The sequence below is a fragment of the Synchiropus splendidus genome, chromosome 8 (genome assembly GCF_027744825.2).
Source record: "Synchiropus splendidus isolate RoL2022-P1 chromosome 8, RoL_Sspl_1.0, whole genome shotgun sequence".
NCBI classification, from domain to species: Eukaryota; Metazoa; Chordata; class Actinopteri; order Syngnathiformes; family Callionymidae; genus Synchiropus; species Synchiropus splendidus.
In genome coordinates this window covers 8,476,096-8,502,070 of record NC_071341.1, presented here as the reverse complement: position 1 = coordinate 8,502,070, position 25,975 = coordinate 8,476,096, and the positions used below count along the sequence as shown (strand labels likewise).

The window sequence follows — 25,975 nt, the reverse complement described above, 5'->3', positions numbered from 1 at the left end:
GCTGTGGCACAAAGGTGTCAGTACACTGAATGTGTGAGACTGTGAAACAACAGTGCTCCAGTCGACTCTACCAATGGGAATTTATGTAATGAGAGAACTCGGGAAACACAGGCTGATCTGATCTGATTTTTCTTTTTTTTTTTTTTCCGTTTACAATAATTATTACAATTATTACAGAGCTAAACATTTGCTCTCCTCCACTCCAGCAGGTGGCGCTCTCGGTTTAAAAATGCTGAGAACAAAAAACATGCAACCTTGACAACTCTCTGTGCATTGTGTTACAGTTGCAAATGACATGTTTCACATTTCAAGATACTACAACCATCATAGTATCATTAGTTTAGTCTCAAGTGAAGGCAACAGGCTCTTCTGCTTTCCAAAAACCTTCTTGGAATGTGCATCTCACAATGAATCAACTGTATGAGAGCAGTCTAGATGTGTTTTTGGCAGCTGCAGTGCACGAAGATGCTCAGGGACCATTAGTTAGAGATTTATTTACTGATGCCATCAGGCCTGTCGATGCATCATAGAGTCAGCGTTGCATCTCCTCCCTGTGGTTTACACTGGTGCTGGTGCTGGTGCTGTGAGCGGTCCCCACAGGGAGCCTCCTGTGTCTCGTCAGCCAGAACACATCACTCCTTTCTTTAATGAAACTCACCCTTGGGTTTTGAATTAAACTCTTCATGAGTCTCATTCCGCCCCCGCTTTCATTGTCACGGCTCACATTTCGTTAACCGTTATTTCTAAAAATAACGGTCCTTTCATCTGCGTCCATGTGTAAACACTGCCCTCTGCTGGTGTCTAGTGACATTACAACACAGGCTGCTATAAACAACTTTTATTTTTCCCTCAAATGCATTTTTAAATAAAGACACGCTTTGGTGAAGACAAACTATACATACAAGTAAACTTGCAGCAGGTGTGTATGAAGAGTGTCTGAAGCTACAACACACTCATGTGCAGTCGTTCAAGTGGATCCCAGGTTCTTCTTTCCCCCCCATCAAACACCAGAAAAACACAAAATCATTGAAGTCTCCCTGCAGGGGTGAGTCATCACACCAGAGGCAGGGCGGGGTTTCACTCGGACTGGTGGTCTTAGTAGGGAGGAGGTGGAGTCAGTCAAGACTGTTTAGTTCCTGGAGCAAAAAATTTGGAGTTCAAGAAAAAGAAAAAAATCTTCTATTCTGCTTGAAATTGAGAGGATACAGATGAGAAGGACTGGTTCTGCTCCATGATCTGGGTGCAAACTCTGACTGAGGAATGTCAAGTTGGTCTGCCTCCAGGCCTCTCGGACAGTGTTGCAGCAGCGCTCCTAATGCAGAGGCCTCGCCTGTTTAGTTACGTTACATTAAAGGTATCATCTCTGCATCGTCATCTGTCTCACTGCGGTGACCTGTTCTTGAAGCAGCCATTTTGAATTATTAATAGAAAACTTGTATTAATTTCAACGCTAAAATGGTTCAACACCCCGATGACTTTAGGCCCTCTTTTGGTTCTGGCACTATGGTTTCCTCCCACAGGTCAGAAACATACATTCAGGTTAGTGACTCGCCCTGGTCTGGAACCAGCGTTCCTGGCTAGCTGGGACTCAGCGGTGGGAAAAGTCTTTGACACTTCAGTCTCTGCTCGTTGATACTGAAGATGGAGTGTGTTTCGCTCAAAGCCCCTTCAGGGGAACAGGTGCGTGGCGCTACTGAGATTTGGTCCACTTCCCTCCCCGCTGCTCTCTGGCGCCACCCTCAGGTTCTCATCAGGCCCCTCGCCTGTGCCGCTGTCCGACTCCTCTTCGATGGCGATGCGCGTGTCCGCGGAGGAGCACAGGGAGCTGACGCTGCTGTCCTCCGCGCAGAGCGCGCACGCCAGCGGTGAGGCGGTGGCGTAGACGTTTCCATGGTTACCACAGAACGGTAGCGTCACGTGGACAGCAGCGGCGGGGAAAGTGAGGCTCTGCTTCTTCGGGAGCGCGCCCCACTCCCTCTTCTCCTCTTCGTGCACGAGGCGCGTGAACACGTTGGTCCGCCTCTTCTCCCGCCTTTTGGAGCGGAAGTAGCCGAAGACGACGCCGGAGAGGAAGACGCCGTAGAAACACATGACGATCAGGATGTACAGGTACGCGCTCCCGTCGCTCGGGGCCGCGGCCGCTTCCGTGGTTCGATGGGCGCGCAGAACCAGCCGGTCGGTGGAGTTTCCCGGGGCGTCCATGTCTCAAAAGACCCTGCAATGATCAGACAAGACCATAAATATTGGCTGCAACACCAAGGAAAGTACATTAACAAACACACAATATTTGATTTTAAACAAAATTTGGGTAAATGCATCAATAAATAAACCTGTTTTAAATGAAGCTAAAATACTAAGTTAACAACTTTGAATACAATACTAAGAATACAAAATATAATTTTAAAGTACCATTGTCTAAATCCCAACAGTTCGTTTTAAATTGACTTATGAAATAAATCACAAAATTAAGTAAGTTAACAGCTAGAGACCAATATTTTTATTTATTTTATACATGTATATTGTTTTAGCGATCGCAGTGATTAATTGTGATGCTATTACAGTCAGCTACATTTTTTATAATTCTGTTTTTATAAAGTTGATATTAAATGGCAAAAGTCACTTAAAATTCAAACATATTGCAACAAATTTGCATAAAACTACTAAATAGTTTCTGAAAAGTTAAACTGTCCTTGTGAAACTAGTTTTTTAAGAGCCAAAAGTTTTTACATTTCTGGCTGTGATAACACAAATGCCAACAAGCAAGACAAGCATCTAGAGAAAAACAAATGGAAATATGTTTGAGACTCACCCAGCAGAGGAATTAAATCACATGTGATTCTGCCTTGAACTTCTGGATCCTCTGGACTGCTGGTCTACTGACAGGAGGTTTTATACGGGTTTGGGGAGTTGTGGAGTCACATGGTGGGTTTTGTGTGAAACATGAGTCTGCAGTGGATGGAAACTCTGGAGGGGAGGGAGAAGTTGGGTCCAAACGAAAGTGTGCGAGCGAGATACATAAAAAAAAAATGTTCTTGGAAATGATAAGTCACTCTCAAACAAAACCTGAGTACATTCACTCTTACCAGTCAAGATCCAAGACCTCATTAAATGGAAAAGCAAAAATAGTGCAATTTATTGACAGAGTAAATTATTAAGTTCCAACTTGACAGTTTTAGTATACAGTCAATAACTTATGTGTGAGTTCGATTTGGCCCCTGTATTATTCCACATATACAGTAGTAATATTCCCAGCAGCCAGGGCTTACAAAAGTGAACCTAAAAAGTGAAAATGAAACACATGAACAGGTGTATATGAAGCAGTTCACACCAGAGACCACCCCTTACAGAAATACCACAAGATAGTGAATGACTGTGGAGACCCGTTTAAAATCCAAACTTTCTTCCATGTAATCTTTTATTCACCTGCGTTAGTTCTTCATCACACTTTACAAATAAATAGCAGAGAGGGCGGACGCGATCCAATCGCGGAGATGGAACTTGAATACTCCTCTTTGTCAACAGACTTCACCAGGACAGAGTGCAAGTTAGATTCTTCAAATAAGGCCACATGTGGCCACATCAAACATAGGAGTGACAGGAGTGTCTAAATGATGATAAAACACTTGGCATTATTCTTCCAGACGTGACCTCACCGCGTACATGCTGGACTTGCCCTCAAATGACTTTGTGCTTTTGGTATGAGACATCCCAGCTGAGGTCTGATGGCGGGAGGGTAACCAAATAAACCTTTTACAAAACAGTGCAGTGTCCCGTGGTCAGCAACAGGGACACAGTAGAGGAGCGACAAAGGATTAGGACAGAGAGTAAAAAGCCTGAAGGACACCCGAAACATTTGATTCATTTTCTCAAAAGCCTTTATCGTGACTTACTCGTGATAAGTATGAATTCACAGTCTCTTTGTTACCTGGAGATTGAGCAGCAGAACAAATCATTTCCCGCCGTACATTCTTTCAATGTCTTCCTTGTAGCGCGTCTTCAGCTGCTTGCGTTTGAGCTTGAAAGCGTCTGTCACCAATCCGGTCTCGGGAGTCCAGGGCTCTGGACTCAGCCGGATCTTCCAAGGGATCTCGAACTTCTGGAGTTGGGCTGCGACACACATACGTGGGTTGGTTGAATTCCCCGGCACAGGCACTGTGAACAGCAATGGGACGGCATCTCACCTGTCTGAGCAGCTTCGGTGAGGACCTTCAGCACCAGCTCCTCCATGGTGTTGTTGTTGCAAAGCTCCTCCAGCGTCCCGCTGACGTCATGCTGCTCCGCCAGTGTCAGCAAATGCTTCTGATTGGGGACCACAAAACCGATCACGTAGGTCTCCTCACTAATGAAACAATGAGGGTAGGATCAGGAAAAGTACTCTGCTAACAGGAGGAAATCAATAACTTTCATGACAAAATGTCCAACATGAATACTACGGAAAATACATTACTAATTTGCCAGTCGATACTGACACACATTCCGACAGGTGAGCAAAGCTCCTGTTCACTGCTGGTTAACTGATGTAAACGTAGCACTGAAGCTAGTCTGTCCTGTTTGTGGCCAGCACTACTGTTTGTGTTTACATTCTGGGAAGCCATCTTGGATTGCATACTTGGGGTGGTGAGGACTATCCTATCTGCAAATCCAACTTCGGGTGATGCGTCTGGGAACACACCCTAGGCACCAATAATTATAGTTATGGTCATTTACCTCGCATCAGGAATGGGCGGTAACTTATCGTACACGATATACCGCTACAAACACACTCGCTGCATTGGACTTGCACACATGAATATGACGAGACCGTGACGGCGGTCTCTCCAGCTCTGCAGCGTTTGCACAACTGTCACACGCTGGTGTCGGCTGTCAGAGTGTGGTGGACTTTGGTTCACGATCGTAGTTTTTAAACTCATTTTTAATACAGGGAGCCTTTGATAATGACATTGGTCGACTGAGTCTCTGGATCCGTGTTTATTTTATTAGATGCAGTGGTCCTCATCGATTCTCTGACGCGGTCGTCTGCCTTGGTTCACATCAACACATGCAGGTTTCCCGCTGCGCTGGCACCTCGCCGAAACACTGTGTTGAAAATAGTTGGATATTGGACGGAGCTCTGCTCCAGTATTGGCGGCGGCGTCCTCTTCCATGTCCCCATTAGGGTTCACTGATTGTGGACACGCTCACAGGCAGCGCTAATGCTACAACCCGGCATCACTTAGGGACCATCAACAAACTCTAAAGCTGCCAAAGTATTAGTGAAATCTTCAATAAGGCAATGAAAAACAACCATTTTAGGAGAGAGAACCGTGAAGAAGTTTTTTTTCCCTAAATAAAGCTGGCAGACACGTGAAACACTGAATTTCTCATCTCTACACTTAGTTAACTATTATATTTAAACATAAACAAATAATCATGTTGCAGACAAACTCCACTAAGGAGTTGCATCATGAAACAGTTTCAAGAGAGATGGTAGTGTCCAACACATGAAATAGAATGAAAATGTATTTAAATATAATATATATAATGTATATTTAAATATAATTATCATTATAACATTTGTCATTTGTCCATATTGCCCAACCCTACATCGCATTCATTTGTACTTACTGAAAACCTAATTGTGTTATCGTTGTACCGTACAGTACAGTGACTATTATTTTATCTAATCGATTAATTATCTGCGATTTTGTCAACACATTTTTATGGGTGTTTTTTTATGTTCTTAAAAATGTCACACTTAAGATTAGAGAACATATATTAGCATACATAAACTACTACATATCACGTGTATTAGCGGCCCACTACCCTGGAATGAATCATTCTTAAGTACTTATTTGTGTCTTGTTGGGCCTGACTACATTTTACCCAGGAATGGTAAAACGGTAAAGCATCATAACTGCTGACAATTGACAGTTCATAAGCTAGTAAATAGTGTGTCTTCCCCAAGTCAAAGTGTTACCAAATGTTTTTATGCAATTTAAGTATCCCCTGGTGATCAAAATGGTATGGAGTGGGCATCTATATCGAGTTTGCAATCTGAATACCATGACAGCTGTAGCCGCTACACACCTGTTGGCGTACACACAGATGTTGTCGACCAGAGGACAGTTCTTCAGCGCGGCCTCCACCTTGCCCAGAGAGACATACTCTCCTGCCTGCAGCTTCACCAAGTCCTTTTTCCGATCTGCAAGACAGACAAGAGTTGATCTCACGTGCCAGAATCCACGTGTGCTTCTCTTCAAAACTGGGATGTCACCAGGGGAATATGACTCATTTTCCATCTCTGTGTGTTAGTGTGGCCAGCGACAGGGAGATAGAGAGAGGAGTCAAACACAGAGTGGGGAGTAGTTCACCGATTATCTGGATCCCGCCGTCCTCATGAATCTCTGCAATGTCGCCGGTGCAGAACCAGCGTTGCCCATTTTCATCCACAAAGAAGTCCTCTTGGTTTTCCAGATGCTGGGTGAAGTACCCCATGGTGACGTTGGCGCCACCTATCAGGACTTCCCCTCTGGGATGCGGCTTGTCAGTGCTGCAATAGCCACCTGAGAGAGAACAAATCAGTGAGCAATAAACCCAATCCATGATCTGATGACCCATTTAAAGACCAAACAGGACGAGCAGAGAGGAGAAGAGTGATGTCCTTAAAAGGTGTAGCCGATAAAACCAACTTCATTGGCGAGGACAAACTCGGAGTAATGCAGGGCGGACATTGTGTGGGTGTAAAAGCAGAGCGTGTACTTGTATGATGGAGACTTGATATTTTTCCATGTGACTTTTACTGCGCGTGTCACTCACCCTCAGTCCAGTCTTTGAGCTTGATCTCACAGCAGATCAGCGGGCCTCCCACTCTCCCCGTGCTGTAATCCCAGGCTGGAACACACGCACAAACACACACAAGGGAGTGAGGAAGCATCCTGTGCATCTCCATGGCAACACATCCTCACATGCCCTCTCGCTATGGAAACCCCATCCCATAGGAGCGTCCAGAAAAACAAAAACACAATTTGGCAGAACACTGTCGTCTCTCCCAAATATTGGATCTTCGCTGGTCTGGCATGAGAAATCTCTCGCTATTAATTCTTTGACACGTAGCAGGAAATAAACACTTGTACATTGCATAATTACTAAGAATATGAAGTATTCATCCAACTTTTTCTTCAAAATATTAGGACTGTCAAATGTAATCTCAGTTAATCACACAATATTAATGGCAAATTAATCACACATTTTGAATCTGTTCTAAACATAACTTCAAGCAAGACGTTAGCAATACAAGAGAGGCCGATACGGTTTCCAACGTGATGCTTTTGGCATGTTGTTGAGCCTCTTCAGTGGCTCTGAGGTTATTCTAAAGCATGTCCTTGACCTTTTCTGTTCCGTTTGCATGAGGAAAGCATTATTGTCCATTCTTGTGTTGAGAACACCTTCCTTCAAGTTACATTTAAAACAAAAAATGTGTGATTTTTTTTCCCCACTAATGGCTATCGCCAGCCAAATAAAATATAGTTTAAAGACGGACAGATGTATTTTTCTGGCGTGTATCGTCTTATGTATTTCATATTTTACTAGATTAAAAGCCCAATGGCATTCTCTAAAATATTTTGAGGCTACAAGCTTATATGTTGAATGTAATAATCCTGCAAATTAATTTAAACAAAGTAGACAGGGATGCTGAAAGTAAAACTCATCATATCTATGCCAAATTAGTTTCAAACTTCTGGTTTCTTTGGCAAAAGACATGGGAATAGCTTTGTCTTAAATGTTAGCAAACATCACTCCACTTTTAGCAACACTTTCATATCCTGGAATAAGATGAACATGTCAAAACTCCCATCAATAAATATCAAATGTAAATGAATGTCTACAAATCTATGGGTCACTGAGGAGCAAAAGTGGAGCTCCACCACTTATAAACGTATTTTCTGACACTACTACTGTGGTTTATGACTCATGAGAGCTGAAATATCATACAGTATATTGAATATTATTTACAGCTTAATCTCTTCCAATTTATTTTGAGTGTCAAGAAAAATGATAACTATTTCAACTGATGAAGACTGATGAAGGAAATATGCCTTAAAAGCATATAACACACTAAAATGAAAAAAAAAAAAAAAAACTATAGCTGTAAATTAACTAAAATAATAATAAAATGACACCCTAAATGAAAATATTTTAATCAAAACAGTGATGAAAAATAATTTTAAAAGAAACTAATAATAAAATAATGAAGATTTGAATATAAATATTTCTTCATGGTCATTTGTAGAATTTCCCTTGAATAAAGGCCATCTAATCTAATCAAAGCCCTCAGTGTAAACTTCAGGAGTCATAGGTCAGAACTGCAAACACAACAGATGGAATGTTGTTTAAATAATGTGAGGATGTGGTCAGGGAGGGGGGGGCTTCATGGTTTTAATCTCTAAATTAAAATTTAGACGTTTAAAGTTTATTTGCTGAAAAACTCTTGAAGACAGTTGTTTTTTGTTTTTATGGCAGCAGAAACTTTGGTCTGACTGTGACTTAGATATCTTCAATATGATGAAGTTTCAGGCCGTCTCACCCTGGCTGATGCTCCCTGCACCACAGGTCTCAGTCAGACCGTACCCCTGACCAACCGAGCAGCAGAAACACACGTTCATGAAGCGCTGCGTGGTGGAAGAGAGCGGAGCTCCACCCGACAACAGAATCCGCACTTTCCCACCGACAAGGCCCCGTATTTTTCGGAAGATTAACCTGGAAAATGAACAGCATTTCACAGTGAGAGGAGGGTAGCGGAGTGGTGTGTGATTGTTCCTGGACTGAATCACCCACTTGTCGCACAGAGGCGTGTTGTGCCCTTTCATCATCTGCTCCAGTTTGTAGTTGTAGGCCAGGATGAAGAGAGTTCTCTGGAAAACGTTCATCTCCCGAACCTTCGTCATCACATTCTTATAGATGCGGTCCATTATCTCCTGCGAGTGATGAGTCAAATCGACAAGAATTGCATGGTTACTAAAGACCGTAAGATATGACTCATCAAGGAACGATCTCATATCTGAAATGTAACACATGAGCACAAACCAATGAACCACAAATCTGCGAGTCTGATAGCAGATGCCTTAACCAAGTGCAGCCACAACTCCCCAGGAATGTAGGACACATGTGCTCCTACAGTGCTGTTGCATAAGGACAGAACTCCCTGATGGATTTCTTAAAATGTGTGACCCACAAAAGCAAAGAAAACTAGCAGAGAGGATCTCTGGACAGGGGTTGAGCAATGCATTAGGAAACAAAGCATTGTACCACATTTGACAAGAGATTCAGGAAGCACAAGTTGTACTAGTTGTACACAAGTTGAAGTCACCACGATGTGGTGTGTGTGTGTGAAGTCGGACTCTGAAATGTAGTACAATTAAATGGCAAAAACCTGAACAACCAACCTATCAGATGTGGCCTGACAAAGTAATGGTAATCTATCAGATGGAACGACTCACCTACTTGCTTAGACTTCAAACACATATTTTGGATGGAAGCTTCTTTCCAGTTTCTTGATGCCCATAGACAGAGCGATTGATTATGTGTTGTATATGTTGTATATTTTTTCTGCTTTCTTTATGTGGACATTTCTCAGAGTCAGACTCTGCTCTCTGTTTGGTGAAATGTATCATGTTTACTATATCATTGTACTGTATTATTATTATTATAAAGTTGAGGTCTGTTGGTAGCTGGAAGGGAAATTGCGAATTGTGAACTGCTGATGCAAAAAATGTAATAAAAAGAAAGTTTAAAAAAAACGGCCGCACTGACGGTCAGGGTTTTTGCTGAAAATTATGCAAGTGAATATTCTGATGCACACACTTTGCTTTATAACAAAACAAAAGACGGAATAGATGCAGACAGAAAAGATGTATTGACACATTAAAACAGGGAACTCTCTTCATACTTTGTGTGAAAAGAGCAAACCAAACAGAAAACAGCTGGTGTGTGCGTGCTGGTGTGAGGAAGACATTGCGACTGCAGCGATGCTTGGGTGTGGTTTATGGGGATGGTCGCATGGGGCTTTCTCACGTTCTGTTCACAGCAGTGAATGGGCCCAGACAGTGCTGACCCTTCACCCCAGCCGCCTGTGGTTGGACTCCTCAAGGAAGAGAATCTGGATTGACTGGATTTTGCAATATAAAGTCATCATCTGTGCGCCTGCTGAACTTGCCCAGTTCAGTTTGCACGGACCTGACCATTCACCATACAATTTCAAAAGAAAAAAAGTAGCAATACTGCAAAGATATAAAATCTAACTTTTTTAAAGGGGTCCCAACGTGCTTCATGTTTAAAGAGTTATCTTGTGTTCGCAAAAAGAAATGCCACCTTAACATATACTGAAGTTTGAAAGCAAGATGTTTGTCCATTTCCAAGGAATTTTGTTTTGAAAATAACAAATGTGGCGCCTATACAAAACGCTCCCTTCCACCTACAGGTCTCAATACATACTTAGTCAGAACTGATGTCGCAAAAGCTTGTTCATCAATCCACAGGGCATCATGGGATTGATGTTGCAGTCAATAGTGCGTCTGACTAATTGTATTAATGAAGGCTAACTATTGTCTTCATCAGTTGAAACCAACACTAACTCTAAACCAAACTTTGGAATATGTTGTTGTTTTAACATGAACCACATAATATGTAGAGCCACATTCAGGGGTTGAGACACCCCAGAAAGCCTACGTTGCCAAAAGTTCTAGCCAGCAAACCAAAGTCTAGACCTAATGAAATCCTAACCAATGTAGTCCTTCAGAGTATTTTGAATGAGGTGGCCATTTTGCAAACTTCAACAAGATGTAACACTGAAAACACAAACATTTATGTCATTATTTTGATGTGAACATGCTATAATATTATGTGAGACTTGACAAAGAGAAAGAAAGCACAATAGGGCCCCTTTACATTTGAATGGCTATGTGATGACAAATTGAACCAGTTTAGTTTTGAGCACCTTATGTGGACCTCAAGAAGTCATGCATCTGATTGTGCAGTACACTCAGTGAAGCCATTCAAACATTCATCAAACACAAAGACTTTACAAACTCTGCCACACTGCCGAGTCAAAGATGAGATGCAGAGATTTACACGTCACGCAGCTCACATGCAACCGTACAGCGTGACGATGAACAGACATGAGTGTGACCTTGTGCCAGAAACGTCACAGTCTTAGTGAAACAAAGATAAGAGAAGCTTGAGATAAGAGAATGCTTTTTGGAGAGGAGGAATGTTAGTAGTATGATGCAAATGATAGTGCAAGACTGTAAGAGGGACGTACCGGAACAGCTGCCATCAGAGTGGGCTTCAAGACTGTGGTGTCTCCTTTGCTGCCTTTCTTAATCTTTGGTGACTGCAGATGGATGAAGATAGAAAACTTAAGAACCACAGATTTATCTTTAAATTAAGCTTCTAGAGAGATATTGGCACGTTGTTGCTGTGTACAGATCAAACATCATGAAAGTACCTGATCAGTTAAAGTCAAAGGGGAAGCGTAACCAATCCTGCAGCCGTAAGCAGCAGTCAGAAGGTCTGCACTCAATCCCAGGACGTGCGCCATTGGCAGGTAACTGACGTACGTGTCGTCCTCACTGTAAACATGAAGGCATGCTTATAGTCAGCTCTGAAACCTACACACCACGTTGCTGTATAAATCTACACAAAATCAGTTTCTGAGAGAAATCACAGCACACAGTGTCTAAAGAGCATTGGAAATATAATACAGAACGGGAGGAACTTTAACTTAGAAGCTGTTGACCTCAACCTCTGTGCAAGCGATCCCATCCCTCCCTCAGATCTGCGTTTCCTCTCATTCCCAGTTTACCCCCTTGGGAATAAGACTAGTTTTGAGTTAAATGTAAACAACTGGTTTGCATGACGACTCCACGTCAGAGACATTACATGCTCAGTCCACTGATCCAGGAAGTCGGCATGATTGATACTGAAGTGAGAAGAAATGTAAGTATCACATCAGCAATGACAACTATTGACAGGAAAATAATAACTTGCATCTTAATGGAGGCACAGAGGACAGAGAGCACAAGAGGGTAACTCAATTTCTTAAAAGGCCACAGTGTAAACTGTGACTATTGTAAGGGGCCATCATGCCTAGGGAAAGTCGGCGACGACAGCAAAACAAAAACAAAAAAAAAATCCAAAATATACACATTAATTATATTATTAAATATACACTTACTACAGTGGAAACTTACTTTATGCACATAAAAGATGAAATGTGTAACATTTAATTTTAACAAGAATCAAACTTGCAAAATTAGCTCTTGTGAGACCACAGCATTAGAATAAAAACAGACCCACAGTAGCAAAACATGATATCAGATACCATAATAATAACAGTAATACTGTGTAAATGTAAACTGCCCTGAAATATCCCTTGAAAAAAGTCTTATATTGATTGTGTTTGTCAGAAGCTAGAATGTCGATAGGTATTACAAAAATCCTACATACAAAGAAGGAAGTCACATCATTGGAAGACGACCAAAAGATTGAGTTTGGGGATTGTTATTAATTTAAGTTACCAGTTGACAAGCCTTATGTGATACTTTTGGAAAAGTGTGACTTACCCAAGGTTTGGAATCCGATCAGCCATTCCAGTGATCCCAGCGACGAGGTTGCTGTGGGAGATCATGACGCCCTTTGGATTGCCTGTTGAGCCGCTGGTGTACATAATGACGGCAATGTCAGAAGGCGAAGGCTGCATTCTTTCACGTGACGCTGTGGAGAGAAGCATTAAAATTCTACAATGACCTTTCATGTTGGTGACTTTCACGTGCGTGTGTGTGTGCGTGCATACCACAGACCTGTGTAAAATGAAAGGAGCAATGATCTGATTCAGAAGTAAAGGAACCAATCAGAGCTCTTTTGACAGAAATGAGAGTCGGAAGGCCAAAGACTACTTCCTCTCATCTCCAGCTCGTGATTGATATGCTTTCCTTTTCTCATCACTTTTAAACTCTTTTGTTCTGACAGCTCATCTTGTCCTCCTTTTCTTGACAGTCGCTTTGATCAGAGAGCGGCTGCTGCAGTGAAGTCAACCACAGGTTCAATGAAGCGAGCTATTGGAATATCTCCGTTTCCACCCGAGAGAGATGAATGGTTGCTGAAGGTGGTCGTTCCCCACATTTTCTGTTACGGAATACTTTTTAAAATGTATTTCTGGGCCACAGTCCATACAATGAAAGCCAGGAGTTAAACAAATCCCTCAGACAGACAAAAATATACCCCATATTGCCTGAAATCTTCTGACATCCTTCAGGCAGGCCACAGAAGGTGGGTAATGTTAAATGATACACATAGATGTGGCGTTGACCTTTGGATGCAACATCAAAACAGAGGAGCTGCCCTTTAACATTGATAGAAATAAATAAGACAACATGTAAAGGTGTGCACAGTAGATCAAAGACATCATTCAACACAGCAAAATTTCTTTGTGCACTTCTGTCATAGCAATTGATCCTGATTGCAACCACCAACAGATTAAGAAAATAAAGCATGGTGGGGCCCCAAAGTCCAAACAAAGGTCACTGGAACGTACGACACAGAGAGCAAGTGAGTGCAGTCAGACGGAGTATGGCCTCTTCACTTCCTCTCTCTCTGATACCAGGCGTGTAGGAGTAGGCGCTCAGAGAGTTGATGTCATGTGAAGTCAACATGGCTGAATGTAAACATTACCCCCACCACTACACTCCCTTTTCCTGAACCCAACTCACAGTTTCCTGCAAGGTTGTAGTACTTCTTAAGGTCAAGGAGTTGAAGATACAAAAGAGTGAAACAGCAAAGATTGTTATCCCATCCGTACAATCCATATGCTAAATACTATAAATCCTCAATTCGACACAGATGTGAGAACATCCTCATTCACATGACCTTGAGGGCCTAAAACCACCATCTGCTACACTGAGACAAACATCAATGTCAATGTCATGCCTTTTCAGGACCACGACAAATGTGGAACTAAAATCTATTCAAGAATCTTACTGTGCCTGTTCTACTGTATATATAAGAGAACAGAATACCTGTATAACGGTGTACACATTGCTCCAAACTGCTTTCATTCTTGCCTCTTAGGTCACATTTAGTTAATCCAATGCAAACCCTCTAATTTCTGGGACCTCTGCTTTTCATCATTGACCTCATCCCCCCTCAAATTTTATATCAATTTCCACCGTTTCTTTCTGAGCTCTACATTTCGAACCAAATTCCACACTCACTCTTGACTCCCAGATTTCCAGCCTTTCAGGAGACAAAAACTGATTTGCCTGAAATATAACAGGAATAAAACTCTCACTCTTTTCAGTGACAGTTTCAACAGTCTTCCCCTCCCCGCAGGTCAAGAGTCAGGGTGTCATCCTTAACTACACATTACACTACACTGCAGCCCACATGATCATTGGCACCTCCCACCAAGACAAAGGGAACCTTAGCGCCATCCAGGGACTCCAGAGAGAGAGAGAGAAAGAGAGCCACTACGAACAAACAACAGTTTGGACTCACGCGACCGTGAACAGGCAGAAGCTACCCTTTCATCTATTGAAGAGAAGCCCATGGTACAGGCTCAGAGTCACCCAGGAAATATTTACTAGAGTCTGGTGTGACAACAGTCCATTGACCAATTGGTTATTCTCAACCTTACACAACAGTTGAGACTCATTACTGGCCAGGAAAGTCACCCTAACATTGTGCACTGTGCCGCTCAAAAAACGCGTATGGGCTCAAGACCTGGCCCAAGGTTGGGCGCTCAGTTACCCACATACAGGCAATGGTAATGTAGTCTTTGATTTCGTCATACTGTATGCCAGATCCCCATTTAACTTTGACTTAGCAGTCGTCACCTTATAATGACAATTGGGTGGAATACTGCACATGAACTCTTTTCTGCAACTAACTAAAGGTAACTAAAGGTGAGTAACGATAACGCAAGTAACTCTGTGACCATCAGTAACAAATAATCACAGCAACGAAATACCGTAAATTATTATTCCAAATGACAAAACAAGGCCAAACAAACCTAATATCACTTCATATCAAGTTTTTGAGCATTCTGTCAAAATACTGAAATGTATGTTAAGTGAATGTTAAATGCAAGTCTATAGAATGTATTAGAGGAGATTGAAAAAAAACAAAAAAACAAAACAAGCATCAGACCCACAGTGGAAAAAATATAATGTCATTAAGTTATGAGAAGTTCATGACTTGGATCGGCTGGCGAATAAGAGACAGTAGTCAGTGAATTCTTTAATGGCATTGTGGTATTGTTTATATGACTCATTTCTTAAAGCCTCTAGTTATGTTTTCACAAGACATTCCGATGCAAAGGCAGTTTTAACAACCTCAGGGAGAAGCCTTCATTGCTTCCGACAAATCACAGACACGATCACTAAATGATGCACGTGCAGCCAGAGCACATTCACTTCTCAAGACTGTCTGTAGACACGTACTTAATTCATGGCGATGCATTATTGTTCTGGAACCTCTTTTTTTACACTGTAAGTAATAAAATTTTCAATAACTACACGGTGTGCTAATTAAAATAATAGTATATGCTAAAAATAAAATAGTCCCTCTCATGTATTTTCGGTAAATTTGGGAATGAAAGTACAGACAAATGTAACTAATGGTCATGGTCAACATCTATCAGATGCTTCCTTGATACGTGAAGCGTGCATGACACATGTAAGCAATAGGGAAAACGAACTGAAACAAATCGAAAAAGCAAAGTAATGGGGGAGAAAAGCATCAATACATCAGTGACATCACTAAACTAACCGTTTTCGGGTCTGGCTCCCAGCTCCTGAACAGCAGCCATGTTGTGGATAGTGATGCCTCGAGGGTAGCCAGGCCACGAGGTTGGCGTGTCATCCACAACAATAATATGCCGCAGCCTCGGAACTTCTATCAGGATTTCCTATAAAACAGTGATGACGTCACACATGAGAATGATGGAAACCAGACGAGGATTTGTTCCAAAGCACATGGTTGCTACGAATATTTGGACTACCTGTCCAGTAGAATAATATTTATCCTTCTCTGATTAAAAAAAAAGAAGTGCCAGGAATAGATGCAAGGGACACGAGAACGGGAAAGGAGGAGCTCCTCCTCCAACAATAGTGTTCTGTTGTGCACAGAATGAATTGTACTGTATGTGCTTGTTGAGGTCCACATGGACCTCTCAGTCGATGCATGCTATTCTATTTTATAGTTTGAAAGTTGACGACCTTTCATGTCACATCTTGGGAAGGCAGTGAAAGGTGAGGTTTCTGAATTAAGTGTAACTCTTGTTGAGGATCCGTGTGCAAGTGTTGTGTAATGAAAGTTGTAGTGAATACCCTCAAATAACGGAAGAAAATACGACTCACTAACCTTGAGTTGTGTCTCCAGGAGAACTCTGCTGGTGATGATGTGGGTAACTTCAGTCTCTCTGAGCCCAAGAGAGATGGCAGTACCACCCAGTGTAGCATAGAAGGTCACCACTGCAGACACAAGGAGTATTGTCTGATATAAGAACATAAAATAACACTGTACGGATGTATATATATTAGCATCTGGGATACAGTGGATAAATCATTTTAGTTATTATGTGGCTAAAATAAACATAACTACACAAAACAAATTAACCTTCAGTGCATGTGAAAACTCAAGCGTAAACAGACAGCTTCACAGTTCTGAGCTTAAAATGATCTCCGGAGGCCTGGCCTTCCCCCCTGAGCATATGGATCACAGGAAATCACAGCTTGACAAAAACTCTTCGGGGGAATATAAACATTGCTGCTTTGTACTGTAAGCGCGTATGTGTTTTCAAGGTTATGCGAGGAGTTACTGCACACCATTCAAAACCACTTATTGCTATTTTAACTACTTCTGGTTTCACTAATCTTGACTCAAATCCAAGCGGCGCATGATCTTTAATTCTTAATCACTGCATAGGTTGTTATTACCACTTATTGTTTCTAAAAAAAAATGGCAATAACAGTGTATGCCATGGGTAGATGATGATGATGATGACTTGGATCAAGGTGTCTCAAGTTACAATGTTACACACGTAGGTGTGTTTTTGCTCATTAGTTTGCTTCCATTCTCACTAGAGTCTGTTGTTGAATTAATGGCACTTTTTTATGAAAACAAAAGAAAAAAAAAGGATGATCAAAAAGTATTCTGTTGTCACATCATATTTTCTGCACACACACACACAAAAAAAAAATCTCTTCTGAATCAATACCAAGAACAAATGTACTGACTATGAGAGAAAAAAGAAAAGCACATCAACAGCTTGACTCAGTAACGAAAATAAAAACATTTTTTTAAAGTAAATATTTAATTCATAAGGCTGCCGTTCATATATTTATAAGGGGTGCAAGAAAATATCAAAATGCTCAAATATCACGATACTTGACTGTGCAATATTGTATGGATATTTTGCTGAAATAACACAATATTTGATAGTGTGATATTGTCTTTGTATTTTATGTCCGCTATATCAATATTTAATACCTCGATGCTTGGGTATGCTGCTGCATTTGTGACGTGTTTAATGCCAACCTTTTCTGTTCTCTCTATACACTGGAGTTATTTTGTTGATTAGTGATTCATTCCTCTGTCGGACTGAAAGTCTAACTGGACTAACATCATAACAATAAACTCGTTTTCATGCACATAATATTGTACTGCTTCATCTGCTTTTCCTCCTTTAAATGATGGCTCTTATCACAGTAACAGTATTGCAATGCATTGTATCATCACTCTTAAATGTGTTGTTTGTGTTCTCAGCTCAATATATTTCTGTTAATTTGTATACATTTAAGTTTTATACAATAGAAAAATCACTGTATTAGGCGCTGAAAGAAACAATAAGTTAAATAGTGAAACTAAATCTATGGAAAAAAAAAAAAAAAAAAACTTTTATCAAGACCTACATCATTCACTTCTTGCCTTCATCCAAGACACCATGACCCAGAAGAAAAAACATGCATTATTAGAAGAGAATGATTTGCAGATTCCTGGTTAGGGATCTTTTGAAAAACAGAAGAAGAATGTGGCGAGAGAGAAAAGTGAGACAGGATCAACAGTCAACAGACAGAGGGGTGCACTGACACAGCCGCTTGGGTTTATGAGAGAAGGGCTAGTGACATCACAAGCTTGCGTCATGGAGCTTCAACATTTCCTGCTCCGTGTCCATGTGCAAGAGGGCCATGACACCTCCAAGCGTGAGATCTAAATACCAGCAGGAGCCACAAATCCGAACCTCAGCAAGCAATACAACGCAAATACATGTGAAGACTGAAGGGAGAAACAGAGAAAAACTACTTGAGATTAATATAACTATACTGATGGGAAGCCTTCTATAAAACAATGCTTTACAGTGAAAACCATTCTAAAATGACTACAACTCATTGAGCATGATGTAAAGAACTGAAATGCACCAGCACGCACGAACACACAAACACTGTTCGAGTTCATTGGGGCCTTTGGCTGACTCCTTGAGGCCTCTGTCAACATCAGATACTCACGTAGACTCTGTCACCCCACGTCGCCCTCCCCTTGGTTTTCCTCCTCCTCTCCATTCAACCTTAACACTCAGCTAGTTTTTGTTTATGTGTGATACTGATGAATATGTACAACTTACTGGCTGTCTTAGCATGGAACTTTAATGGACGATCAACCAAAGCACTTAGAAGGAAAAAAAGCGACACCCAATGATTAAATGATCTTTTAAAGCCACTTCTCATGAAGCACAAAGTCACTTCAGTTTAAATTCCCACTGGGCAAACCATGAAATCTCTGAAACCTACTGAGCCATCGTCACAAAAACTGCAGAGCAAGGATATGCAAGAGGAACGCTTATATAATCGCCTAAGAGAAGGGACAGAATGACCTTGTTCTGTTTCAGATGAACTTTACATGTTGCTGATAACAAAACTTGCATGCAGGCTGAAGCAATGGTGGTAAGTCAATTCATATGCATCTGATACAGAAGATGGTCAGCGTCGATTGATGCCTCAAGGAGGCGTGTGGAATGTAAAATGGAGCAACAGTTATTTCAGTTTTTCCAGGTCAGAGAGGAATAATAAAGTAATGCTGTATCTAGTAATGGACTAATAAGGTTTCATGAAACAGAGTTCATATTTTCAGAGCCCACTAGATGGAAATCCATCATTAAAATCTTTGTTTTGAACAACCACTTTGATGGAATGCCAAATCAGTTTTAAACTAAAAGCATCACATACATAGCTCTGAAGATAAGACAATGTTTTATGAAGCCTCATCAGCCCATCGCTTCCTCATTTTTGTCAACGGTACAAGTTGATCCAGTAAAGTTATATGTTAATTATCTTGTGGTAAAAAAGGAAAGTTGGGGGAGAAAAAAAATGTAAATATGTTTGATAATGCAATATCAATGTCCAAAACGGCACTCACACCATCCATGTTTTGACAGAAAACACAAACAGGCAGTGAACTGTGCTTGGAGTCACAGACAAATCCAACACAGAAGACGAACGTTCATGGCCACCTGTTGTTCAATCATGCAGGTAGTTCTATCTACTTAAAGATGATTTGGACATGAAAACATGGAGGAACAGAGCAAAGATTAGAGGAACTCCATATTGACAGGTTACAAATGGCACTCTGGCATTTCTCACTGGATGCAGTACATTATCTCAAAGAACAAGTGGCTGACCTGGCATCAAAATGATGGCTACCATTGGGAATGGCAGTCATGGCAAACAAGCAGTCGGTGCCTCTAGAGATAACCAAGGCAGTTCAGAAGAACAGTCCTATACTGTGTGCAATAACGTGAAACATCCTTTCAACTGCTGTTAAAAATGTCAATCAGATTGCAAGCATTCAAAAAAAGATTGATGACTTACGAGGGAAGTTGTACATGAAACAAGCTTGCGCTGATATGAACCACTCAGCACGAGTTTCACAGAAAATGGCGATTCTCTTCTTCGGTTGCAGACCCAAGGATGCCAAACCACTGCCCAGTTTGGTCACTGCTGCAAGGGTCTCCTCATAGGACAGCCAGATATATTCTCCGAGAACCAACTGCAGCAGAGAAGGTAGCAATAAGATTGTTTTGCATGTTGCTGGTAAGAAAATAAAGGCTTCACATTTGAATAAATGTCCTTATTGAGAGCAACAATTCCTGATCAGGGATGATTTATTAACTGTGCTACTAAATCACGCATCACAACAGCTATATTGTGTTTCAACCTTCAAACTGCTACTTTTGCATCACCATACAGTCGACAAAAAGAGGTTTAGAGATCCCCTCAGATGTATCACTAAGGGCTTGGCGCCTTCCTGTGGTTACCAGAAGCACTGCACAGATGCATGGAAAGGTAATCGTGACTGGACAGCTTTGAAACAATAGCTGAGAGGTGTGCTCTTGCAGCAGCAAGTGTTTCAACAGAGAGGTTTTAGGCAGATTAGAAGGATCAGTCACGGTGAGATTAGTGCACTAGCACAATAAAGAAAAAAACATTGCACTCATGATTGCATTTTAGCAACGGAAAGGAGTGCATTTTTTATCGATTAGTCTAAAGAGTTATATTTAACAGCCGCTGACCGCTTTCCAGTGACGAATACACACACACCACCCTTTGTGCTGCCTCAGACTCGGTTCCCATTTTGAAACCTACTTCTTCCTCTCGTCTGGAACTGTGCTTGCCAGTCCAGAGGAATGTAGGTCACTTGAGCGACATGATGCCTTGATACGTCACAATTAAACATCACTTAACCACCGCAAAATATATACATTTGAAGAAAAAAAAAAACAATTGAACAGCCACAGATATCGGTGGTCTGTCTTGTAAGAGAAGAAGGACTGATAATTCCACCCGGAGAGCAAATATTGGGCAACAGTGGTGAGTGATGCAAAACTTGAGACCAGGACAAGATGGGTGGACATTTTCCACAACAGGCAGTTTGAAAGCAATATACCTTTACGTGATCGAAAAGTGTGAGTGTTCCTCACCACACTAAAGTTAATAACTCCCAACATGAACATGAAATCGCTGTGGAATGTTCTTTTTTTTTTCTAGCTCATTTATTTTATCAAGTCAAAGTGCAGTGAAATGTCAAATGGAACAGTTACACAACACATTAAGGGAAAAAAAGGCTGCCCTACTTGTTTACTAGCAAACTTGAGTGGCTCTCAAGCACACACACATATACACATACAGACCTACAGGCTCATCGACCACGAAATTCACTGATCTCATACTTCTCTTACCTTTTTGAAAACCTTCCCGCTTATTTGAATCTCTTCCTCCTCACTGATCAACTCCCTTGTTCCAAGACACTCTCTGTGAGGAAACTTCTTCGCCGCATACTCAAAGACCTTGTCTAGTGTGTCCACTCCAGGGTAGAATGTTGTAGCAAGCGTCTTGGAGACGCCGACTGCTCTGTACGGTCCTTCGGGTCGTCCTAGAATCGAGATGCCCTTCATTCGCTTGGCCCTGTCCTGCAGTGATCCATAGGAGTCGCTCCTGGAACCGGTTAGCAAACCGACGACATAGGAAGGCAGGAATGAGATGAAGGTGTAGATCCACACCATGAGTTGGAAGATGAGCATCAGCATGGGGTTTAGGTCCTCGTTCATTTCCATCCTGAAGAGTTGGCAGCACGATCCTCCTTTCTTCTTTACCGCAGTGCTCCTATAAAGCTAAGGGCTGTCATTGATGATCAGAAAGACAGAAAGAACAAAACAGTTAAAGTGCATCATAGAAATACTGTAAACAGAAAATGCATACAGTAAGTTCGCCAACTAAAATTGCACTTATCTGATGGAGGTAAAACAACGATCAAGTCAAATTACCTCAAAATAAAAATGACCAAAACTCTAATGTGGAAGTTTAAGACACACTTATGTCCAACTGACTGAAGATACAGAGTGAGTTGATGTAAGCTCTGCATCCTACACATGGCCAATTAAAACGCATGCCCACATCAGCAGAAAAGGACTGTTGCAATAGTTTGTGGGATAAAACCACAATGAACTTTTCCCCTTATGGTTTAGCGGCGCAAAACTGTCAGCAGTTGTGTCAGTTGTGTTTTCCAATAAATCAATGTTCTTAGTGTAGTAGCTCAGAGCTTTGGGCAGTGAATGATGTTGGTGTGGACATAGACAAAGACTGTACTTTATTATGCGAGGTGTACAAACTATTTATGTTAACACTAACATGACCGTGACACTGATTTTTTTTTTTTCCCTGAAAGCTTACTGACTCACACCACCAAGAGGCGTCACTTCAACGGCTTGTTGAAAATATCTGGACAGCTCTGTGTTCAAATGTTTTCCATGAAAACTAGATGCAACTCCATTAAAATGACATCAACAGCCTTTCAGGTCTTGCGCTTATAAACGTTTTATTGTCTTTTAAAGGTGTCTACATTTTAGTTTAAACTCTCCCTTCTGAAAACAGTGAAACCTTCAGAGAGCAGAGCTCCAATGAATAGTACGAGAATTGGATTAGCTGGAATTTATTAGTGTAATCTACAATAGTTTACATATAACTAAATGACAGGAAATGTAAATTGATATGGATACGTGAAAAAGCTAAAACATATGCAAAGAAATACTTCTATCAATTCAAGAAAACTAGTCTTCCAAAAATAAATCCATAAATTCAATCAAAAACTATTATGTACTATGATAAAAAAAGGAATACATATTGAAAAAGGACTTTTTGAATATGAAGCAATGAAAGAAGGATAAATCAAAGGTCAATACTGTATGGATAAAAAAATCCCAATAAGCAATACTGTTACTGCTTATACATGAATATTCAGATTTTTTTTTTTTTTTTTTTAGAACTCAAGTCTGTTCAGAAACCATTTAGTATTACATATGTTGTTTGCTTTGAATCTTTTCAAAATGACTCATTAATATCACAATGAAGTGTGACATTAATGAGGAATGTTTATGCAAAGAACTCATGATTTCAGCTCTCAGAAAGCGAGGATGAACTCCTTGAACCAACTTCCTATTCCAAAGACACACAAGTTCTCCTCTGAGACTCATGAATAAATTAGAGGTTTGTTAAACAGCACATGTCCCAAAGGGATTTTTTGACAATATTTGACCAATTGTTCCAATACAGCTTCCACTGAAGCTGTATTGGAAAGCTAAGTCACATTATATATGTGTAACATGATATTTGCCAGACTGAAATGTTTCAGATAAACAAAAAAAACAAACATTAGATGACACATTTAAACACAAAATACAGGATAGTTGTGCTAAATGTATTTTAGGACACCTGTTATTTCCACCTGCATTTGTTGTTTTTGTGAGACTTACAAAATTAAATGCATATTTAATTCATCATTCTCATATTCATAATCACATTATCCACATCATATCATGTATTTACTTTCATTTCAGTCTTTATAATATAGATTTGAACACTATAATCACTATAAACAATGACACCTTAAAACACTTTTGATGTTATCCTAAATTCCATACAACCGATGTCCCCATTGCTGTTCACTACAGGCAATGTGAATTGTATCAAACGTATTGAACAATGAAATATGAATGTTGGTTAGTATCACAATATGGTCACTACATCAATGACCAAACTGATTTTCCATTTAATGCCTTACTTTTGTGCAGTGAAAGACATGACACTTTAAACTGACCTGATACCAGTCATCTTAAAATTTGTTTGAAGAAGTGGATCCAGTCAAGATAAGCTACTTAGCAATCAAAACAAATACTTTCACTTCCTAATTAAAACTGGAATCTTACAAAATATACACATCCTATGACTTAGTTCTTTCATAACATACAGTAAAGGTTTATGACAACTTTACATGGCATGAAACAGCTGGTTAGAGGCTCAGTGCAACAAGGAGTTTCTTTGCAGGCAGCTTTCTCCTTATAGGATTAATTGAGCAGTGACATGGTCCACATACTGGTCGGGTGTGTGTGTGTGTGTGTGTGTGTGCACGTTGCTTACTCTGGAGATTGAGTGAATGGATTCCATTGTGTGCCAATGTCATCATGCTCTCACCCATCCAGCTAAACAGGCAGTTGAACAGTAACTTTAACATACCCATTGTGGTGAAAAGACACAGCAAACTCAAGCACAGTGGCAAAGGGCAGTTGAAGGTGTATCTTAGAAAATATTACAAAAACCAAAGGGGTAATATCATAGGTTCAGCTTCTGGGCACAAGCTAATTTGTTAATATGTGCCTCTCAAACTTTTTTGAGAAGCTTAAGTTAATAGACTCAACTGAAAGTTTGAAGAGATCTTTTTAAAGATTACAAAAAAGATGGATCATAATGGGTATTACTCCAATGGACAATAATTCAAACAAAAATACAAAGAGAAATGGAAACAAAAAAATAGCATCAAAAGTGGTTCAATATTTGTAAAACACCTCAGGGGGCGACTGGTGTCTCACATAAGATAAGATGAAGATATGGATCATCTTGTAGAAACTGAGTGCAACTGATCTGGATCCAGATCTGGCAGGTGAGGTAAGAATGCCACCTTGTCGCATTCCTCAGCTTATCCGGGTCGGTTCAGCTGGGTGGAGACCACAGGTCAGACCCAGGAGAAGACTGTCTTTCCTCTTTGACCAAGAGACCTTAACTTGCAAGATTAAACACTCCCCCAATACCCCAGTAAAACATCTTAAATAAGGCTATTAGAAGGCTGTATACACACTTTCGAACACACCGCGACATAATTTTGCTGTGATTTGTTTCTCCTCCCGAGAATGTCAGGAATTGCTGTCAGTCTTAATGCCAAATAAACAATGGTTAATCGTGTGCAACCAGTTTGTGCCTATGAGGCATTTGCCAAAACTGCCTAACCTGTCCAACAGTTTAACAGGTGCCACTGAAGGACACGCAGTCGGACTTTCTTTTGACACAACAAACAATGATACCGAACACCCACCATATCGACTCGAATTATGTGACCTCCGTTTGTTTAAATGCGCTTTGAAAAGTTCAGAGTAGCAAGGCGATAAAGTTAGCCGTCTTAGCTGCACAGTGTTACATTACTCCGCGTCGTTCAGTCATTCTAAGTCACGGTGCAGAGGCGAAACTTACCTGTCGAAGGCTCAGCCGGTGCAGGTGAACAAGAAGGAAATCCTCCTCCTCATCACTTGAGTGCGGCGTTGAGTTGAGACCACGCGGAGGAAACCACGATGATTGACGTTGGGCACTCGGCTTGCGATTGGTTGGAGGAGGTGGTGCGTGCTGTGGGCGGGTCTGTAAAAAGGCGCGCGCTGGAGTAGAGTGTTATGGTTACGGCAACGCGCACAGAAATATTTGTGAGTTGAAGATGTATCAAAACATGGCGTGACAGCAATCGCTATTATCTGACAGCGTTCTTATATTTCCACTTCACTGATTAAATATGTTCTTCTTTACAGATGTCTACATAGTCCTCATTCCAGTCCAGTTCTCGTGTAAGACGTGTAAACGCAGTTCCAGACAACAAATGAATGTGGGAATTTATGGTTATGGATGAATTAATGGATAAAAAAATATAAAAATATAAATGAATATAAGAAACATGGACGTCATGAGCTATTTACATGTATTTTTTCATTTTTTTAGAAGCGGTATGGTGAGGCAAATTATATTTTCCTTCATAGCTTGCCTCACAAAATGGTGTTGACGTTGGGTAGGTCAGACAACATTACAAACTAAGGCTTAATCACGTGTTTGTATTTGTTATTAACCTGCTTTCAAAGGACAACACCAGTCCTACAGGCTTGTTGGACAGGTTTTTATGGAGTCATACATAGAAGCAGTTTTCTGGTCATATTATCATGGCGCCATCGTTGACAAGATTCAAATCTTTAATCAAAATACAAAACAACTTTTTCACGTGGAACCATCTGACTATTTACCTCCTGAGGTTATGTGGCTGTCTTTCTGTTGGCAAAATTACGTTTGTTTGTTACATGGGAATA

General features: G+C 40.9%; 2 protein-coding genes across 3 annotated transcripts; both read right to left on the bottom strand.

The window, feature by feature from the left end:
- Window positions 1-223: 223 nt before the first annotated feature.
- kcne4 (potassium voltage-gated channel, Isk-related family, member 4) lies at window positions 224-2,981 on the bottom strand. The gene is made up of 2 exons (XM_053873089.1): window positions 2,810-2,981; window positions 224-2,215 (listed from the first exon to the last, which is right to left on the bottom strand). The coding sequence occupies exon 2, from the start codon at window positions 2,200-2,202 to the stop codon at window positions 1,669-1,671; it is 534 nt and encodes a 177-aa protein (XP_053729064.1). The 5' UTR covers window positions 2,203-2,215; window positions 2,810-2,981; the 3' UTR covers window positions 224-1,668.
- A 123-nt stretch (window positions 2,982-3,104) lies between these two features.
- acsl3a (acyl-CoA synthetase long chain family member 3a) lies at window positions 3,105-25,232 on the bottom strand. 2 transcript variants are annotated; one of them, XM_053873087.1, is made up of 15 exons: window positions 25,104-25,232; window positions 21,266-21,704; window positions 19,899-20,076; window positions 16,396-16,505; window positions 15,802-15,940; window positions 12,600-12,750; window positions 11,483-11,606; window positions 11,297-11,368; window positions 8,815-8,954; window positions 8,564-8,736; window positions 6,796-6,870; window positions 6,351-6,542; window positions 6,067-6,181; window positions 4,182-4,339; window positions 3,105-4,107 (listed from the first exon to the last, which is right to left on the bottom strand). In XM_053873087.1, the coding sequence occupies exons 2-15, from the start codon at window positions 21,638-21,640 to the stop codon at window positions 3,950-3,952; spliced, it is 2,160 nt and encodes a 719-aa protein (XP_053729062.1). In that variant the 5' UTR covers window positions 21,641-21,704; window positions 25,104-25,232; the 3' UTR covers window positions 3,105-3,949. The 2 variants fall into 2 exon arrangements, with proteins under 2 accessions (XP_053729062.1, XP_053729063.1); XM_053873088.1 differs by lacking the exon at window positions 25,104-25,232 and adding an exon at window positions 24,000-24,023.
- Between the last annotated feature and the right edge of the window lie 743 nt (window positions 25,233-25,975).

Bases quoted from the DNA above. Each gene is read 5' to 3' on its own strand.
- kcne4 (XM_053873089.1), bottom strand. From the start codon at position 2,202: ATGGACGCCCCGGGAAACTCCACCGACCGGCTGGTTCTGCGCGCCCAT.
- acsl3a (XM_053873087.1), bottom strand. From the start codon at position 21,640: ATGGAAATGAACGAGGACCTAAACCCCATGCTGATGCTCATCTTCCAA. The intron at 20,077-21,265 runs GTAAGAGAAGTA...TCTCTGCTGCAG, and splicing joins GCGGGAAGGTTTTCAAAAAG to TTGGTTCTCGGAGAATATAT. The intron at 15,941-16,395 runs GTTAGTGAGTCG...ACTGTTTTATAG, and splicing joins TCCTGGAGACACAACTCAAG to GAAATCCTGATAGAAGTTCC.